This window comes from Sander lucioperca, chromosome 7 (assembly GCF_008315115.2).
Source record: "Sander lucioperca isolate FBNREF2018 chromosome 7, SLUC_FBN_1.2, whole genome shotgun sequence".
Taxonomy (NCBI): Eukaryota; Metazoa; Chordata; class Actinopteri; order Perciformes; family Percidae; genus Sander; species Sander lucioperca.
Genome location: NC_050179.1, coordinates 1,940,992 through 1,962,273, shown reverse-complemented (window position 1 = coordinate 1,962,273; position 21,282 = coordinate 1,940,992). Strand labels below are relative to the sequence as shown.

At 43.2% G+C, this 21,282-nt stretch overlaps 1 protein-coding gene across 7 annotated transcripts in view; it reads left to right on the top strand.

The window, feature by feature from the left end:
• Positions 1-3,697: 3,697 nt before the first annotated feature.
• mtss1la (MTSS I-BAR domain containing 2a) overlaps positions 3,698-21,282 on the top strand; it is a 28,834-nt gene continuing 11,249 nt past the window's right edge. For 2 of the 7 annotated variants that reach the window (XM_036003361.1, XM_031283191.2), the window contains exons 1-6: positions 3,698-4,317; positions 7,275-7,336; positions 7,439-7,512; positions 20,500-20,584; positions 20,795-20,886; positions 20,985-21,059. In XM_036003361.1, the coding sequence (XP_035859254.1) occupies positions 4,249-4,317; positions 7,275-7,336; positions 7,439-7,512; positions 20,500-20,584; positions 20,795-20,886; positions 20,985-21,059 (457 nt within the window). In that variant the 5' untranslated portion in view covers positions 3,698-4,248. Of the gene's footprint in view, positions 4,318-7,274; positions 7,337-7,438; positions 7,513-12,552; positions 12,780-20,499; positions 20,585-20,794; positions 20,887-20,984; positions 21,060-21,282 lie in introns of those variants that run through there. The other 5 variants (XM_031283193.2, XM_031283189.2, XM_036003360.1 and 2 more) reach the window with 4 other exon arrangements.

Below are 21,282 nucleotides of genomic sequence, written 5' to 3'. Positions count from 1 at the left end.
GTGTGGGTTTGGGGGGCACTATGAAGTCAGACGGTCTTCAATCAAAGATATATATATATATATATATATATATATATATATATATATATATATATATAGAGAGAGAGAGAGAGAGAGAGAGAGAGAGAGAGAGAGACATCTGCATAAACTATGATAAAATTGGTTATTGTGCTTTCCATAATAAATGTAGCATAACAAAAAAACTATACAAATGAATGTATTAGTAATGCACTAACCCCCCCTTAAAACAACGTCTAGTTTCCGTAATACAGACCTGATACCTTATAATACATACCATTTTAATCTTCCAGAGAGCACTACCCTTTACTGCTTTAATGCTAGCCTGTTGTTTTTTGGAAATATTAACTGTACAATAAAATATAGATTAAATGAAAACATTCAAATGAGGTGAAAGCACTTTTTCTTAGTTCTGAGTCTTGCCTGCAGATCTTCCTCGAGGGCAAAGAGTCAACAAATCACAATGGTTCTCATTAAGCATATAACTGTGAACTTATATATTAATAATTGAAGGCAAATCAGATGAGCATATCAACATTTTGATCAACCCCCTCTTCTCTCATCTTGATGTCGGCAGCCTGACAGTCAGAGGTCACTGTTTGGAGGTTTTAGAGAGTAGAAATACAGTAACAGTAAGGCTGTGAATGCTTAACCTAAAATCTGCCTTTTGAGTATCAAACGCTCACTCCCTGTAGGCTTGAAAGGTAGCTGTTAAATGTTTTTCTCTCAGACGGAAAACAGCAGCTTGAATTAATTCTGTTAAAATGGATTCCAATGGTGAGATGAGCTTTCATAGTGGAAAAAAACAAACAGTTTCAAAACACCCACAGGAATTTCTCAAACATGTTGTGTAATCCACTTCTCTGCTGTCCGTCAGTACGATCACTTTCTTCTGTTACTTTAAAGTTGATCTGATCTTATCGTAAGAATAACCAGAAGCCGACGTTCATACATGTGTCCTTATGATTCCCTGCAGGTGAGCTCACCGTAAGATGACTATTACATTCAGCAGTGTGAGCGGACTGAACTTCAGATGATAAATCCTGATAGATTTTACGGTCAAGTAGACACAAGACCTCAGGGGTGACCTCAGCAGTGACTTCATCGGGGGGGTCACAGCTTCCCGAATGTTATCCTTCACAACGGGCGATAAACCAGGCAAGACGAGGGCCCCAGCTGAATCATAGGTAGGACCTGACTGAGGTGTAAGGTCACAGTATATCACAAAGCCTGTGTGTTTTCCTTTTTTTTGTATCGAGGAGAGCTGCCTCTGTGGCTGGGTCAAGGTTAGAGGCAACCTGAAATGAGGAACCAGGAAGTGAACAGAAACAAGATTAGAAAAGAAAACAGGCGTTTGCTTTAGAGTTCCCACCTCGTAACCTTATATAAGTGAGTGTTACAATATAACAACTACCGTTATCCAGATTTCAATTACTTATCTACAAGCTGAGTAAATGCCAGATTGCTTCTATTGTGTTGCCTCTGCTAATGAAATGATAAATAGTTTTCCTCCACTCTCTTATATAAATGAGGTGAAACACAGGCTGAAAAATGAGTAGGCATTATCGCACAATGGTGAATGAAAATGTACCCAGAAGTCAAAGCCCTTAAAGTCGGTTATATAAGCCTTCAAAATCTTATGAGTCTCCCCAGCTTGATGTGTTTAGGGCTGATGATTGCTTTCAGTTGTAAACGCTTTACTGGGAGAGCTCGGCGAAACAGAAACCGTCACATTTTTTCCTTACTAAAAGCCACCCTTGCTGAATTAAGGAAACTCTTACAGACGCACATGCATCAGTGGTATGGCAGAGAACAGAATTCTGTTTTTTTTCCAGGGGGGGTTGATGGTAGTGGTGAGAAATGTCAGCATCTGTGTTGGGGATATTATATAAAGTTTTATAGCTGTTTTCTAAGAGATGCCAGTGAGTGCTGTGGTGAGAGCATCTACCTCATGTCTGTCCACGTGGGCAGGAGGGTAAAATACCAAACCAGACACAGTTCCTAACCTAGTCACCGCAACTTAACAAAAAAAGTATGATTTTGTATTCTTTGTGTTTTTCTTTTTCCGACAGTAGTTTATGACTCTGGTCTTGTCAATGAGTCCTGCTCTCAGGACAGCATGCTGGTATCTGGTTGCTCTATAAATACCCACAGTAGAAGTCATGTTTTTCTTCTGTATGAGAAGTATAAAGGATATTATTACATGGTACGTACAACACTGATCATGTAATTGCTTTGTAAGCTAACTCTACTGACATGACCCAAAGGGAGTGAAAGAAGAGGAAATTATGTGGTAAAATTGAGGCATGATTGGTAAAAAATAATCTCTCGGAATTATGGCAAAGACTAGATTTTCCTCTCCAGGGTTGGTCTGTCTGCTGACGTGGGCTGCAGTTTTTTGGCTGAACTGGGCCATGTTTCACAAAGAGGTCTGCCTGGTGGGGTGGATGCTCTCCCGTGGAAAAAGAAAAGCAGACAGATGAGAGAGGAAGGTGTGTGTGGCTGGCAGATGTGCAGGGTTATAAACTGTCAGGATGTGTATCAGGAATGCTGTGGGGTGACCCCAGTCCCTCGTAGCCACTCCATAACAGACAAGTGATGATGTGGTTTAAATACATAAAACTCTGGTGGCCTCCAACTCTCCCTGCTGTATGTGATGGGTTGTGGTAGACTACCAAACCTCTAATTAACCTACTATAAATCTATTGCTGTTGTATTCTACAGTAACAAGTTAAACTGGCTTGTTGGCTGCTTTAATTATTTCAAATCTTATTTCCCCCAAATGATCTGATTTTAACCGAATAGTTCGACATTTCTGGGAAATGCTAATTTGCATTGTCACCTACAGTTAGATTATTAGCTTAAGTTTATTTTAGCATAGACGCTAAAGTGACTATCTCAGTGTGTCTAAAGCTCACTAATTAACACATTTTATAGTATTTAGTTTACTCCATACAAAAAATTGAAGTATAAAAACGACAAATTGTGGTTTTAAGGGGTGTGCTAGATTGTTGTCCAGCTGCAATTCCTGGCAACCTAACAGTAATAACACAGCTAGCTACAAAAGGTAGCCTAGTAAATAGCACTTTGGTTTTTGTAAAGCCATAGGTTGAGCGAAAAAGATTTTCATTTGTAAACTTTTGAGGTGCTTGTAAGGGAATTTTCTTACCTTTTGACAGAGCCAGGCTAGCTGTTTCCCCGTTTTCAGTATTTGTACTAAACTATGCATATAGCATCATTGCTATAGCGTTAGGTTAGCCCATATAAGTGGCATCAATCCTCTTATCCAACTCTGGGCAAATAGAAAGCAAATAAGCAGTTCCCCCAAATGTTTAATATCCATTTAAATCACAGGATATAGTGTTGAATTAACATTATCTTTTGTCATGTTTATTCAGGAGATTAACTGATGCAAAGTGATGTGATCATGGCCCATGTTACTGTTTCCTGAAAACAACTGGCCCACTCCCTACTACAAATTAGCATTAACAGACGAATACACATAAGAAACCGAGGAAATCCTCCTTTGCATCTTAATCAATTGTTCAATGGGAAGACAGCTAGGGCTTCACTTTTGTTTGCATGGGGGTGGAAGGAGGAGAGGAGGGAGGAAAGGAGGGGGTGTTTCTCCTTGACCCCTCCTCCTCACCTACTAGCCTATATGCAAGCGTATAGTGAAGGGGAAAAAAAACCCACTTGACCAGCCCCCTTCCCATTCCCATGGATCGTATTACGGGAGACTCCAGCTCAGAGACATCTGCTCCGCTACTAACAACGGAGCGCGTCCCCGAGACCTGCGACCGATCCCGTCTCCCATGGTGCCCGGTGCCTCCTCCTCCTTGCCCTCTTCACCACAGTTGTGTTAACGCTGCGATCATGAGGAGCCACAGTGCGTGCCCCGTCCACGTTTCCCGGCTGTAGTTCACCAGGACAAAGCGCATTCTCCGCTCCTGTGTGTCCGTGTGGCGAGTAGCGGCGGCGGGGCGAGCGAGCGGCAGCTCCCGGTGCCTTCGAGCAGCACATTTCTTTTTGTCCGTGCGCTCCGCAGGCTGCTGTCTGTGGGCTTCTGCGGCTTCGCATCCTCTCCGCTGCTGGCTACGTTGCTGTAGGAGAGGACAACGAAGGGCAGATGAACAAAACAAAGATCCCCATGTCTGATGTTTGAACGCGGAGATTTATTCTGATTTGTTGTCCTTTCTACGAGCTTTATTTTTTTTTTTTTTTGACACCATGGAGTCGGTGGAGAAGGAGTGTGGAGCGCTGGGTGGATTATTCCAGGCCATTGTGAACGACATGAAGGTAACACACACATTAAAGTAGACAGGGATCATATCTGACCTTTGTGGTTGCACGGTGGCTGATCAGACGCATATTTTTACTGCCTTTGTCTCTTATACCGGGTCCTCCCCCCACTGGAAACACCGCTGCAGGACAAATTGAGAGATGAAACATGTTTCCCTTTGTGTTATTTGCATAATGTGCAGCAGGTCCGCCAGGCACTGGTTATATTCAACAATACTTGAGCCATGACAAACTGGCTGAAGTGTGTAAGTGTGTGTGTGTGTGTGTGTGTGTGTGTGTGTGTGTGTGTAACTAAATGTTTATTTTGTTAAAAAAAAATGTGTTTGGTTCAGGGGTCAAAATCTAACCTCAATCATAATCAATCATCAAATGGTTAAATCAGGTAATCATTTTTTTGAATAGCAAAACTCAGGCAAAAGAAGGGGAAAGAGCTATCAAAATTGAGAGATAATTTCAATGTTGTGCAGCTATAGCTCAATACAAATGTCCTAGGGTGCCATTTGACCCCCAAAACAACTGTTCCTCCTTCATGCCAGCCTCCAAGGTTTATTAGATTAAATGTCAGAGTCAGAAGGATGCTCTGAAAGAAAATAACCTGCTCCATCACCTCAACCTCCTGGACAGAAACAGGCTCGAGAGGTTATTGATTGCGCTTCCTGATGTTTGGTTTCCTTGTGTCAGGAAATCCATAGCCTACTTTATCAATATTTAGTTCAATACACATTGGGTCCAGGCCTTAGTAAATGAACTAACTCACATTGCATGTTATTTGTATATGACTTATCCACCTCTCAACATAAATGATTTCTTGAACAGGAACTGGATGTCTCCCATTATGTATTACGTGTGTGTGTGTGTGTGTGTGTGTGTGTGTGTGTGTGTGTGTGTGTTGGGGGAGGGTCAAGTCAAGGAAGTTGAACCAGGGTGGTCTGTTGTTGTTCAGACAACAGATGGAAAGTGTGAACGTTGTTCGTCAGGCCTGGTGGCAGCTCCCAGTCTTCCCATTGTGGAGGACGCTCATGCTACAAAGTGTCAATAAGAGCGAATAAGTCGAGCATCAGGCAGCACTTTCCACCTAACCAATTTCTTATTGATCGCTAGCTCACGGGGCTGTGGTGCCTTCAGACGGACTATTTATGGGCCCTCATTTGTCAGGCTCCAATGAAAACAACTCTCGGCTATTGGCAGCGCTAGTTTGGTTTCATATATTTCCCTTTTGTCGTGCTCATGCCAGGGCCGGAGAGAGACAGGGGCTCTTAGAAAGAGGCAGTCTGTGTATTGATAAGCAGCGCAGATGAATGAGGCTGAAGCCCTTAGTCAGCACAGTGTCCATGTCCACTGTCTGAGACAGACATCTGACCTCATTCCTGCCGCCTGGCTGGGCCACGCCAGCCTATCAGACTAGCTTCACCCCCCTCCCGGGAGCAACGCAGCAGCACAGCTTTTCTGTACTGATCTCGCTGATTGGGAACAATGTTACAGTATAGTGTACACTTACCTACATGCTACCCATACAGTGCACTTGGAGAACAAAAAAAGCCTCTTTATAGACTGTACAGACAAAATGTGTTGCTATAGGCAGCACCTGTTGGTTATGTAACTGTCTGACGAAGCTACAGGAAAGGAAATAAACGAGTAGGAGGTGATAGAAGAGGAGGCAGGGTGAAAAGGAATACAGTGATTCAGCTTTATTACATCAGAAATCAAAAATTAGATCAGCAATGGATGTGAATGGGATGCGACTTTAAGCCTCTGTGTGGGGGAAAGCAACCACCTTTTTAAAAATGTTGAGCGAACCACCTCCGAGGATGACAGTTCTGACCTCGCCCTCCAGTGAATGACGAGGCATGGGAGGAAGAGCCTGTCTCTCCTTCCTTTCCTCCTTCCCTCCCTCTTGTTTGTCTCCCTTGGCCTCCCAGGGAGTGGCTTGGTGTAGATGAAGAGAGAGAAATGCGTGTCCCACCCTCCCCTGCTGCTCTGCATGTAGCCCTCTTTGCCCGCTACTTCACCCTCCTCCCTCAGCTGTCTTGGCAGCGCATCCCTCCCCCTCCTGGGAGTCACAGGCCACACAAGCTAATTAGACACCTGTTGGAGTCAAGTGCAGACAGCGAGGCTGGGAGGATCACGGCAAACATTTTTGTTAGCGATGACGGCTCCTAAATCACTTTTTTTTTTTTTTAAGGCAGAGAGAAGCTGGGAGTTGTACGCTGTCATTTCCAGAATGTATGTTAAACCAGGAGTGATGAAGAGCAAGACTGTTTCCAGATTGCAAACTGTCTGACTATATATAGTCAGGACGTGCAGCCTCTTTTGGCTGCTCTCCATCAAAAGGGGGACATGGGGGTTATGTCCTTCCTCTCCGTTCTCCTGGGCTTAAGCTCTTGCTCTAATGGGATCTAGCCTTGAATGTGTTTTATGTTTGGTTTCTGCTATTACAGCTCAAGACTGCACATGATGATCCTGGGGGAAATCTAATCCAGAAATTTCAAAGACCAGCCATACTACCTGCCCGGTGCATATAAACAGTCATGATATGAGAGCTTATTCAGATCATGCATGTATGAAAGACATCTAAACACATGAACACGCACAACAGCCCATAGCAAAGAACAAGGGAAGAGGGCGTCTAGGCTGATCAAGGACAATAATAACAGAAACGTGCATGTGCACTGAGGAATCACGTTAACCTTTTTAAAGACAAGACAGAGCATTTACACCAAACTGTTTCTAACCCTGGGGTAAGATGCCAAGCTCCCTTGAGTGGAACCTTATTTTCAACTCAGTACAATCAGTGTAAATTAAAGAGAAAATACAGATTCTATCATGTTGAAGAGAACATTGTCCTCTCAAATATGTGTGCCTACAGTGTGTGTGTTTGAGAAGGTATGCCTGTGCACTTTCATGTCCTTGGTGAGCTATTTGTTTGACTCATTTCTTTTCCCTTTTCTTATCAGAGCTCTTACCCTGTGTGGGAAGACTTCAGTGCCAAGGCCACAAAACTGCACTCTCAACTCAGGTGAGAAGTGGTTCCAATGAATGGTAAAACCTGGAGGAATGAAAAGTTATTGTGCAATATTTACAGAATCTTTATTTAGTCATGGTGCCAATATATTTACAGGACCACGATTCTGGCAGCGGTGGCCTTTTTAGATGCCTTTCAGAAGGTGGCGGACATGGCTACCAACTCTCGAGGTAAGAAGGGGGGGGGTTTACTAATACAAGCTCTCACACTGTTCGGGCTGGGTGTTGGTACTCAATACCTTTTTAAGGTATCGACTAAAATAACACAGTACTAAGTAGTACTCAAACGTCTCCTGCAAAACGATGCCTGCATTCGATAATTTTTTAACACGGATCTAGAAAAAAATGACTATTTGTATGTTTTTTCTTGCAGCCAATCACCGCAAGTCGATTTAATGCGACCTGTGATTGGCCCACTACTGCAGCAGCTACAAACCATACACACTGTGGTGTGGTGAAAGACAAGCCCAAACAATACTTCGTTGTACAGTTTTGTACAGTTATATAATAAAAAGAAAATCAAATAAAGTACTTCATTGGTGTCGGTATCACTTCATGGGTATTAGTATTATTAGTATATAGTCACTTTTTAAACGATACCCATCCCTTCACACCATGATATTAAGACTCTGAAAGAAGTGGTGGAAAAAACGCAGACAAAATAACATTAACCACCTTTTTTGAACAATTTGATTTGTTGTCTTCATTGAGTGTTGCACAGTGATTATTTGTGTCATGCTGTTTCACAATTTTCACTCGCTAGTGTAACTCTGCATTATGATTGGACTATGTGTTATGAAGTTTAACATTCTTAGGAATACAGTATTATCTGCACTTCCACTTTGTGTGGAGCTAGGGGTTGCAACATCCACCGAATGACACATACACATTTTACTTTGTAATTTTAAACGTTCACATCCCACATCTTGTACGCCTACTATGAAATTTGCTGCACAATTATAATCTAAGAAAACTAGTAGTGGACAGGCAGTGTAGCCCCCCAAGATGCCATTCTGCCACTGAGATGGCCAAAGTGGGGGCAGCTCTGAGGGGGAGGCAGCTCAGAGAAGTGAAAATCTGAGCTTAGGGCTGGACGATTAATCGAAAATGTATCAACATCGAAATTCTGAAGCTGTTATTGTCGTATTTTTCCCATGACGATAATTTGGATAATTTATTCCTGATGATAGGCCTACTTTCTCCTTAAAAACATTCTACCACGTGTGTAGTCATGTGACTTTGCCCGGACCAGTCAGCCGCATGGAACGCATAATGGTGGATAACTCAAACAGCGAGTCCGAGTCAACTGAGCAACTTGTGCTCAAAAAACTTGTGTCTGTCGTCTGGAAACATTTTAGCTTCAGAAAAGATGATTTAGAACAACGTGATTGAGGTAATCGAGGTAAAATGTGCAATTAATCGGGATTTTGATTTTAGGTCATATCGTGCAGCCCTATCTGAGCTTATTGTTTCTTCGGTCTTAATGAGGTCTGCTGATCTGCTTTGTCACTCTGCTAGTGGCAGCAGACTGGCTGGCCACAGAGGCAGCTGATTAACACAGCTTTCTTTGGAGTTGATCATCGAGAGCATTATGTAGGTCAAAAAAAGGCCTGCAAACCCGGACGAGCGTGCAAAGGCTCCTAACATACACATAGATATTTAAAAGAGTGACAGCTGGTGGCCGGCCACCTGACCTCGCAGGTCACATGCCAATGTGCTTTTAAACAGTTTGCACTCGCACAGCCCCCTACTGACCACTTAGTGCTGAAGTGACTAAAGAAGGAATTTCTTCAACAGTGTTCACACATTCTCACCAGTTTTACTCCTATAGCCTGTCCAGTAACCGTAGAGTTTACAGCCACGGCGATATTACATCAACCTTAAATGATTCCTGATGTGAGTGCAAGATGAAGCAAGGTAGAGTAGGGTCAACCCGCTAGCAGCTGACAGCCTGCTTCCATAAAACAGAGGTATAGACCATGGCAGGGCAGGACTTCAAAAGAAAAGTGTGTCTACTGTAAAAGAAGGTAAAACAGCAGAATGATAGATGTACCAGAGAGAGATGAGAGAGAGAGGCAGATTGAGTTTTACAGCTATAGATGCATAAAATCCCTCTTAAGTGTGTCTTGTGCTTTTCTGCTCCTCTCCCAGGGACATTAACTTTAGGATTAATGTCATCCTTCTCAGGCCACAGACTGTATGAGTGATGCAGCAGGGAACACTGTGGGATGATGAGATACTTTGTAACAAGTGAAGAGGAACTAAGGAAACATGGTTTAGACTGGTGCTGATGAATTGATGGGCAGAACATTAAGACATGATATCTTTAGCATATCAAAATATTGAACATTTGATGAAGGCAGTGTCGGTTTGTTGGTCATTCAAACTCCACTTTGGTCCAGACTGAAATATCTCAAAAGCTATTTGATGGATTGCCATGAGGTTTTGCACAGATATCCACGGTGCTCCGACAATTAATCCTAAAAACTTTGGTGATACCCGGACTTTTCACCTCGCGTCATCTTCAGGTAAAAATTTTGATTTGTCCAATACTTTATTTTATCCCGCAAAACTAATGTGATTCGCTACAGCTTGCTATGCTAGTGTTAGCATACCCAAGTACAGTCTCACAGTCGCTACCGTGGCTGTACACTCTTAGTCTTATTTGACTGTTGTTCATACAAAAAAAGGAATTTAAATTCACAACTTTGGGCTCTGAGAGTTTGTGATTTGCATTTGATATTGAAAATAACAGTAGATTAAATGATTATAAACTTCTAACTGGACATTATTTACTATCAACATTATAAGATGGGCCAAGCATACAGAGGGTTTCTGTGTATTATTTTGCTTGTGGAGTGACGTTTTCAATGTTCAGCCCATATTATTATTCGACGCAAATTGAATCCATCAGGACAAGCAAAACATGTTTGCTATTATAGTTGCTTTTTTAGAATTCCAACAATTATTCCAATGAATCTAAAAGTGAGTGTGCAGTTTTTATGTGCTTTTAACCAGCGCAACATTTCAATCCCACTTCTCCTGTAGGAGCTGTGTTGGTCTGAACCCCAGCAATTAATTTGCCAGGAGGAATGTCGATATTTACTGGAGCTGGCTCATAGTGGATTGGGATAACCTTTGAACCTCAGGCTGCAGGCTCCATGAACATAGTTTAGGCAAATTTGCCCTTCTGGCAGCAGCAATGGTAAAAGTTATTATCCTAAAATATATTGGCATCCAGATGTTCCACTCTTTCCTCTTGCTTTTACACGGACTAACTCCAGACTGTTCAGGAAACGGTGGTAGATAAATAGAGATTACTTGCTCGCCATTTCGAAAGTCTCTTTCTGTGGCTGTTTTTCCCCCTTCGTGTGTGTGTGTGTGTGTGTGTGTGTGTGTGTGTGTGTGTGTGTGTGTGTGTGTGTGTGTGTGTGTCTGTCTGTCTGCCTGCAGCGGTCATGTTTATCTCAGCGTCTGCACCGCCATATAGGGCTGATTGCACCACAGGAGGCAGGCCCTCGGCTATGAACTGTTGGCCGTCATTGCTGTCACCCCGATTCCCCTCTCGTGTTCGGGGACGAGCTGCAGCTGCTGGCACAGCTGGAGGTTTCATTGCATTCTTCTTCTGCTTCCTTTAATCTACCTTTGACACACTCGCCCCGTCACCCCTTTAACTCTCACACACACTCTCCAGACTGTGCACTGTGTTTCCCTGCCAAGGAAAGCACCATTTCCCCTCATTCAGTGCTCCTTGATTGATCCAGGGAGACAGGACGGTAAATGAAAGAGGATTTTATAAATTTCCTGTCCTGACTTGTTTTGTTGTCATTTACTGGGAGGGCAGCTTTTCATACATACCCCATAATAGCTGCATTATATTTGAGATCCCCCCCCCCCCCCCCCCCCATTTCCACTCCTACAGCTTTCTCTCTGTGTCTGCGTATTGACGTTCAGGCTTCCTCGTGCCCGTGTTGTCGATTTTTAGAGTTTATGGCCACGGCCGTGGCGTCACGTCTGTGTTTTATGAAGCTGCTGTAGGAGTCGGCTGCCACCCGTTTTGGCAATGTGTCTGACAGCGCTGTAGCTGTGCTGATGGACCTATGTCTAAAGGCACGTCTGTCTCTCGCATCTGGGTTCAATGAAAGTGTACCAACTACAAAGTCTATATTAAATCTATGTATTTGGAGAAATTTAGCCTTTTAAAAATATAAATGTTTCATGTTTCAACACCCATCTTTTCCTGGGACTTCTGAGGTCAGCCAAATGCCTTGCTGGTGTGTTGTCGTGACCATTTTTGTCGTTCATATTAAATAGTTGTGTGATGTATTTCACAGGACCGGACCTATCTGGAGAATAGCGGGCTTTGTGTTTGGTGTTTTGTTGTTGCTAGGCTGGATGGCATGTGTTTTAGTGGAAGGTTGACTTCATTTTTTACCCATTTTTGGACATGGTAGAATTAGATGGAGGTCAGAGAGCCAGTAGTTCAGGGCTAATGGTCCATCAGGGTATGAGATACAGGCTGGGAGAGTGAGGTGACTCTAGTTAGGGGTGGGTTGGCCAGGGGTGGGGGTTGTGGTTGCAGTGGGATTTCCACAGCTCTGGGTATCCAGGCTAGGCAGAGGCGTTTAGCTAATCCTCTTAGCCCCACTCTGTAACACACAGACACAGACTGCCTTCACTTCCCTTCCTGATCAGCCATCCCCAGCTTTAAAAATTCACACTCTGGGATCACCGGCCAGACTGCAATGCACTGCAAGTCTGTGCTCAACACTGTCGAAACCCTTCTCTCTTTCCATCTGTGTGCCAGAGCCTGTAGAGTGCACACCGTTTCACAGACATAATGTTTCACTGGGTCATTGCAAGCTCTCTGTCTGTCTGTCTGTCCGTCCGTCTCTCTTTCTTGTACTTATTCAGTCCATACTGAGTGGAGGAATGGAGCTATGCTAGTAGATCAGTGTCTCAGTGAGGCAGTAATCTTCTTGGCCTCTGTGCTTCTCTGGGTTGGCAGATGGGACGGATATCCCTAACCGCCATCTGGACGGCCTGGCATGGACAAGAGTCGACCGTGGCCTAGTGCAGAGCAAGATCGGGGGATTACTGTCCTCTACACTGTCCCAGCAGCGCAGCTATTTTTACGAACATGTCAAATAATGAGAGTGTGGCCCATGTGACCAGCACTGACATCCATCAAGCTTGACATTTCATGTTCAAGCTTGATATGAGCCTGTATTGTACCAGCACAGGGAGGTTAGAGCTTATATGTGGATTTGATTTCGTAACAAGAGCTTATGGATTGTGAGTGTTTTGGATTGGACATACATGTACATGTATGACATAAATGTCACTTTAATGAATGATGCATCGTGGTCCGCTGTGCCATTCTGATGATTGTAAGCGAGGCTCTGCAGGTATTTCACGACCCTCAGCCATAAAGTTTTGTAAGTATCGACAAGGGCCTCTTATTTCTCCCTCAGCTGTCTACCTTGTTTGTAGGAACAGCTCCCAACACCGCTCTCCATGCCTCTCTCCAATTTATGGGCTTCAACCAACAATGATGTGAGAAACAGATGAAAAAGGGGGGAATAATAATGTTGTTCTACATAACTTTCATTCTGAGGGTGAATACCAAACTAAGAAGACAAACATGAGGCTTGAGGGGAACACTGTGTTCAGCTATATCCTGAACACGAACTCGGTGTGGAAGGGAGCTGGAGAGGGGAGGGAAAATACACATGAGAGAGAGCCTAATGGACGAATGTAAGGGAGGACATTAAAAGAGGCACTGAAAGGGATACACATAGTTTTAATCTACGGAGGTGGCTGATTGAAAACAGTTGAAGAAATTAGCTGAGAGTAGAGGATCACTGGATCACTTTGCTGATTTCCTGATTTTCCTCTATTGCTATCATGAGGTTGACATTCTTGATTATTAGTGACATGTCTTTAAGGGTAACCGGTATTTTTCAACCTGAACCCTATTTAAAATTTGTAAATTTTTGAAATTGGTCCAGTATTAAGCAGCCGCCAGTGGCGAAACAAGCAACAATGTAACATTAATCGGCAATTGCGCACCTTCAATTTCCGTTCACTAAAAGGGCCTTTTTGCCACCGACGTGCTCAGATTATTATTCTAAGTGTCTGACAACAATACGGAAAGGTACGACGGAGCATTATGGCCACATCAAGGGGAAAAATTAAGGAGGAAGATTTTTATTTTTTTGCATTTCGAGAATAAAGTGGAAATGTCGAGAATTAAGTCGAATACCATTTTGTAAATAAAGTTGAAATGTCGAGAATAAAGTCAACATGACGAGAATAAAGTTGAACTACCATTTCGAGAATAATGTCGAAATGTCGAGATTGAAGTTGAAATGACGAGAATAAATTCAACTCCAATTAGAGCGACTGTAAAAAAAAATATTCCTCCTTCATTTTTTCCCCTTGATGTGGCCCTAATGCTCCGTCGTAGAAAGGATCCCTACAGAGGTTGACCTTTTTGATAAAAGAGTAAGATTCTTTTTGTTTTAACATGAAACCAAAACCCCAAATGTTGAAAAACAAACCTTATTCACCCATTTACATGTGAAAATACTTTGGCTCTATACACGCTAAAAGTATTGTTTCTTTAAAAGGAGTCTGGTATGGAGTTTGGCAATGGCGATTTCTGGGATACTTATGTTAAACAAAAAGGATTTTACCTCTATCTCTGTAGGGATCATTTCCATAATGTTGTCAGACACTTAAATAACAATATGAGTCTGCCAGTAGCTTAAACAGCACTTTTAGTGGATGGAAATTGACAGTTCATATTTGCTGTATAGTCCAGGTTGAAAAAAGTAAATAGAATTAGCCTTTAACAACTATTGTATGGGTTGGATTTGGTATAGGCATCTATATTCCTTGCAAGAAGAATTAAAATAATTTTGTTGATCCCCTGACTTATCATGTTAATCAGTTAAAAATGTTTTCCCTGCAAAACTAATGACATTCCCATCAGCGTCAGCTGTACTTGTGTTTATTGCTTATTAGTATGCTAATACGCGTAACCAAGGTGGTGAACATGACTGTGAACTTTATATGGGCTAAAAAGCAACATGTAAGTATGTCATTGTGAGCAAGTTAGCACGCTGACATTAGCAATTAAGCTCATATTTGTTTTAGGTAAGCAAGGCTTCCAGTTCCACTCTAGTTCTATTTACAACCAGTTGAAGGTGATCAGAATCAATCAGCATGAAAAATAAAAATCGACTTTGGATGGAGTTATGGTGATACAATTCAGGTGCTCACTCTCATGAAGACTTTATAGGTATATGGTTCCAGTATAATATAATTGTTTTGTAGCAGAGAAGAACATTTCAGTCCAACCACCCACATGAAAAAGTTTAATTATTACTATGTGAATATAAAGTATGTACAGAGGTCATATTTGACATCTAGTCCCCGCAAACACGCACCAAGCTCAGCACCGAGGAGAATGGGGAGCGATGATAATAAACTTCCCCTCAGGGTATCTATGACTCAGAGGCTACAGGTGGAGGTGTAGGTGTCAGCATTGTTTGGAGGATTGTTTGCAAATGAGCAACTAAGGCCGAGCAAAAGAGTGGGCAGAACGTTGTCAGCTGGGATGAAGACACCCTTATTGCAAAGGTTGTGAAGCAGGCTTTGTTCCATTAAATACTGAGTCATTCACAGACGGCTGTCTCTGGCTGATGTGGAGTTTGGATACATCTGGGGTCCTTTTGTATTGCATGTAGGATCCTCCAGTGTCCTCTCGAGGTGAGGCGAATACAATGCCCTCTGGAGTTTCTGTCCTTTCCACTTTATTTATGTTCTTTCCACTTTATTCCACGATACAGTACTTCTCTCCTTTTCTTACTGTACATTTTCCTGTTTTTATCTTTCTGTCTCCCCTTTTTCAACTCCAGTGAAAAGCACATCTGGACAAGGGGCGGTATCTATTTTTAGCAGCATTTATGTCCCTGAAAAGGAAGCTCCTCCAACAGAAATATATCACTTCCTCCTTGTTCTCCTCCGCCTCCTCCTTCGGTCTCACCCTAATGCACTCCAGAACATGTTTACACCACATCAGAACTGTCCGCTGTCTCTGGTTGTGAGATAAAACTGCCTACGGGCCAGACAACAATGGTGTGTGTGTGTGTGTGTGTGTGTGTGTGTGTGTGTGTGTGTGTGTGTGTGTGTGTGTGTGTGTGTGTGTGTGTGTGTGTGTGTGTGTGTGTGTGTGTGTGTGTGTGTGTGTGTGTGTGTGTGTGTGTGTGTGTGTGTGTGTGTGTGTGTGTCTAAAACAATTGATCCTGAGGCCGTTTCCTCTGCCTTTCATTTGTATTGTTGCTGCTGGTAAGAAGAGACATTCCACATGTAAGGAAGTGACGCACAGGTTTTGAATCCTGCTATATGCACATGTAGCGCATAAGTTCACACTCATAATACATACTCATAGTCACTTAGGGATAGGGTTATTTCCAGCTTCTCAAATGTGAGGATTTGCTTCTTTTCTCTGTTTTATTGAATGTGAATTTAATATCTTTGAGTTTTGGACTGTTGGTCGGACAAAACAAGTTTGCAAATTTGTGATATTGGGCGATATAAATAAATTTGACTTGACTTGTCACTCCATATAACATATACAACATAATATTTCCTTATTTGGTGTAATAAGAATGCTTTATTTTAATTTCTGTATTTTGCTACTTTCATCAAAGTCCACTTTGTGGCAAAAGGAAGGGTTACCACTTCAATACTGTAATTATAATAATTTCTACATATTAGGTTTTAATCCAAAAAATCTCAAAATAAAATGTGGGTAACTTTGCTATTATTATTATTATTATTATTATTATTATTATTATTATTATTATTATTATTATTATTATTATTATTATTATTTCTGCATATACAGCAGTGGGTCTGTGTCTTGGTTGTTAGTCTTATTTTAGACAATGAATACAAACAATCACCCCTCCCTCAAACACTGTCACCCCACATTAGGCTTTGTTTACAAAGTGAAATATACTTTTCACCCCAATCTGTCAGCAGATAACTCATTTACATAAAAATGAGTAAAACAGACATTTACTTTGTGTTACAATCATAAACAAAGAATCTCATGAAATGCTTATTTTCACTAGTCCGGCTCTTAAGAACGTGAATATACTCACATTTTAGATCAGAGAGATTCTGGAGAGTTTCATAAAAGACTCGCACACTGTCTGTGTCTGTCATCCACAATTTATATAACTTGAGTTAGATCTCTAACTCTCTTGTTACAGGCGTACAGAACTGTACTCTCGTTCTACAATCGATGTCCGCACTTGGTCATCCGCCTCTTTTCCCTCCATCAGAAGCTATTTCTCCCTAACCAGCAGTCACACGGGATGCGGCTGTATTTTTTTTATACGGACTGCTCCCACTGAGATACGCCAGCTGTGCTTTGAAGCGAACGTTTGATGATGTGAATGTATGATGTTTCGTTAGGTTTTTGAATTCAGAAATCTCAGTTGCGTATTTGCTCAAGTGGTAACTGAACGAGACCAGTCACTGACAAAAAATGTTTGCGTGATGCGTTTCGATTCTTTAATAAATGATTCGATAAACAGACAAACTGAGTGAAGATTTTGATGATGTTGGAAAACATTACATAAAGCAATGATCACTTAAATATTTACTGGGCCGAATGTGGGAGATTTTGTCCTTGCAGTGCCTGTTGCACCTGCAGCCAGCTAACACTTCCTCTGCCCCCATGACTGGCCGAAAACCAGCCGGCACCTCGGCAGCGTGTACCCTCTTTCTTCCTCCCCCCCCCCTCCTCCCTTCTCAAACCCATGGCCCCTTTCATCCATCAGTGGCCTCTGCTGTGTCCCTGCCAGCTCACATTCTGTAGCACTTAAAAGGTTTGAGGGAGGGTAAAAGCGGGAGGCTTAACTGTCTATACCAGCCGCAGTCAGGCCAAGGTGCCAGCGTGAGGAATAACTGTTTTCTCACGGATGATGGGATTTCCTTCGCTAAGCAATGACTGTATAAGAGCTGTGCAAAAAAACAACCTTCATATTCCTGGAAGTGTAACTGTGAGGATGTTCTGTACCTTTTCGCTCTACAGACCGCATAAACATGCTTTATTGACTCAGGAAGCGGAGAAAGAGGGGAGCACCCACTCGATTCAGGAGAACTGGATTCAGCTCAAAAACGCACAAATCTAACTACAGCAGAATCTCACTCCAGCTCGGTAGTCTCGACTGCAAATAAAAACCTGAGCCGAGCAGCAAGGTTTCGATGCTGAAAGGGAGAGATAGTTAAGCTTAGCTACCATGTTGAAGACATCAGGGACTGAGTAGTTTAGCTCCTGGCTCCCGGCTCCTGGCAGGAGAGCCCCCTATAAAGTAGACCTATTAAAACGCTCCTCCTACCCCCAGGAATCAGGGGAGTTAATCAGAACCAGAGCTCTGGATGGAACCACTCACTAAACACTAGGACTACATTGAACCAGTCCTGGGTACTGGAGCTTAAGGTTCCCAACAAAGCCCTACGGTTGGGGCTTGACTTTCCCACCAACAACCCCATGTACTCCTCAACATACACAGCAGATCTGGTGGCAATTTATATTTATGTTCGGCATATGTAGTAAACCAGGTGCCATCAGCTTCGGCGACATGCACCGCAGTCCCAGTTGTTTGCTCCATGTTTTAAGATATATGACGTGGATACATAACGGCTCCCTTCCACCCTGGTCTGTGTTTTGCTTCATTCATGCATGTGTGGGTGTCTGCTGTGAGGTCGACTCTGCTTTCCCTGAAGCCCCAGGGGTCCAGGTCTGCTAAATAATCACTTTCCCAGCTCTAACGCACTTTTAGCCACGTTTTAAGCTGCTACATAGTCAAGTATCGAGAGATATATAAATAGAAGACAGTCAAATCCATTTAATTTAAATAGCCAAAAATCACAAATCACAGAATTGCCTCAAAGGGCTCAAATAAGGATAAACTCCCACAAAACAAAGAAGAAATAACTTCAGTTGGAAAAAACAGAGGAGGGATCCCTCTTCAGGGATGGATGGATGGATGGATGGATGGATGGATATGCTTTATTTTTTTCAGTTTGAAATCTACAAAATGTCAGTCCAAACCCTCCTCCCAACTTGTATATGTTTGTCACATGCCTGTGTGTGCATGCAGGGTGCTGTGGGAGTGAATCTGTCCATCCGGTCGAGGCCAGAGGCCAGCAGGGCTCTTGGACATGGGCAGGAAGCCTCTGGACCTCCCCAGGATGTAGCTGTCAGCTGATCCCCCTCTGGGAGGGGAAGGAGGCAGGAGGAGACAGGAGAGGAAGAGGAGGGGAGAGGAAGAGAAATTGGCAGGTGTGGATGGGACATGAGATGGCGGGTTGAAGGGGGGGGGAACTCTCGCTGGCTGACAGTGACATTGGGAAGGTCTGTTATACAGATAAAGAAGCCCACATTACTCCCTCTCTCTCGCTGCCTCCCTCCGTCTCTCCTTCAGTCTCCCTCCATCCTGCAAGAGCTAATCTGCAGCTGTGGACGCCTCCCCTAATGCTTTTAAGAGGAGGAGGTCAAAGAGGAGAGATGCATAACCTGCGCGCATGTGTCGTGTGCAACTTCGCCATATGTCTTTACACTTGGCTTTATGCAGCAAAGAGCCAGTCATTTCATGACAGATACTCAACACCAGTCCTTTAAAGATGGACACTTCTTTTGCTATTTATAGCAAGAGCTCGACGTACAGGTACCACATGTTCACTCAATCACTTTCTGCTGTGGTTTAAATGCCTGTGTGTGTGTGTGTGTGTGTGTGTGATACAGCTGGATGATCTTTCACCTCTAACCCTCTCCTCTCCCTCAGTTACCCAGAAAAGCAATGCAGGCACAGAACAACCCTCCCTTCCTCTCCCCCAACACACCAACACACTCAAGTTATTCTACATCTGCCTGACAGAAATGTCTCCGTGAGATGGAGTCCATGCTCGGTGTCTTTGAACTGGTGCAACTGTCACTGAAGTGTTGGAGTGACATGGTCTTTGAGCTGTGACCAGTGATATCAGCTGGAGACAGTAACCTAGTTTCATTATGTGATGATAACTAGAAAATAGCACAGATCTCACCGGTGTCTGATTTTGGGCTCGCTATATAAGTAGTGCGTTTCTTTTTGCTTCATTCTGTGCATCACTCTTTCCTTCTGCCTGGTTTTGAAGTGCAGTGTTACAGCCAGTTTCTCTTTCTCTCTCTGTCCCCCCTGCATGAATGGTGTTTAGCAAACAGAGAGAACAGGAAAGGCAGAGCAGGCATGGAAGAATAGAGGGATATCCCCTTACAAGGTTCCCTCCTTTTTCCTCCAGGATAGAGGGGGTGAGAACTTCGGGAAGGGTGGGGGGATGGTAAATCACACCACCTGTCCACACACACACATGCCGAACCTGTGCACATGCGCTCCAAAAATCATTCAGGAACACAAATACAACCATGCCTGCCTCCACTCTGGGAGGCCTGTCTGCTGCTGAGAGATGTCCTCTCTGTGTGTGTGTGTGTGTGTGTGTGTGTGTGTGTGAGGGTGGATCTGGGGCGAGAGACTTCAGATTAGCCCTATGTGGCCCAGATTACAACCGGATCAGTGCTGCCACATATTACACCGACCTGTGAACCATTTGGGAGACAGTGGGCCAGCCTGGGCTTTAGAGGCTGAAAACCCCATTTAATTACACTTCAGCAGAGAGGAAAAGTACAGTAACCAATTCACACAAGCTGTTGTTTACAGTGTGGTGAGAATCACGCACGAATTTGAAGTGTCAAATGGAAAAATGCATGTTTTGTGAAAAGGGAGGGAGCGAAGGGTTTTATTTTTCTGTGGCACATTTGCTTTCCCCAAACAAATGTGACATTTATGGGCTCTGCTTTTACAATCTGCACTCGTCCACCTGGTGGCTGCAGCTGGAAACGCATCACCAGCAGGAAAAAAACACACCCTGATAAATCCATCTGACAGGAGAGAATTAGACCTTTCGAAACACTCTCGTGATGTGTTATGTCTCCTCGTAGAATAATATATTGTTTCTAGGCCAAGAGGCATATCTGTGATTTGTAATGCCAATCTCTTATATCGTGGGTGACAATTTGTTTGGTTTTTCCTATCCAAGGTGCCACCAGGGACGTCGGCTCAGCTCTGACAAGGATGTGTATGCGACACCGCAGCATCGAGGCAAAATTACGCCACTTCACCAAGTAAATGGCACCTGTTTTTTTTTTTTTTTTTTCCTCCACTGCAATTTTCTCTCTTCTCTTGCCTTGAGGGGATTATTGTGTTCCCAGGTTTCATCCTATCTCTGTTGACCTTCCTCTCTGCCACTCTTCACTGTTTTGTGCCATGACAATAAAGCATTATGTTATGCCTCTCACTCTCTCTTCTCATATTGTGTCTCCCCGTCGCTGTAGTGCTCTTATGGAAGGCCTGGTTACTCCACTCCAGGACAGGATAGAGGAATGGAAGAAGACGGCTAATCAGCTGGACAAAGACCATGCCAAAGGTGAACAACCTGGAAACACAAACTATAAATACTCATTTGTGAGCACAGAATATATTGGACAGAAATTGATGCATCTTTTTTCGAATCGCTCTTCACAGAATACAAGAGGTCTCGTCAGGAAATCAAAAGGAAGTCGCTAGACACCATAAAGCTCCAGAAAAAAGCAAGAAAAGGTGAGAACATTTCCACAATGACAAGAACCTATTCATTATAAAAACGACTCGCACAACTTTATTGAGATTTTAGGCCTGATATTAATGCTGGTGCTGCCGCCGCTGGTCCCTGGTCTGTACAAATGGTTCAGATTGAACTGGCGCCATCTAGAGTGTAGAATTAGAAATGACAACTTAGTCAAATCTAAATGCCTGGCACAATTTCAAAGGCTCCTTTTCAGCT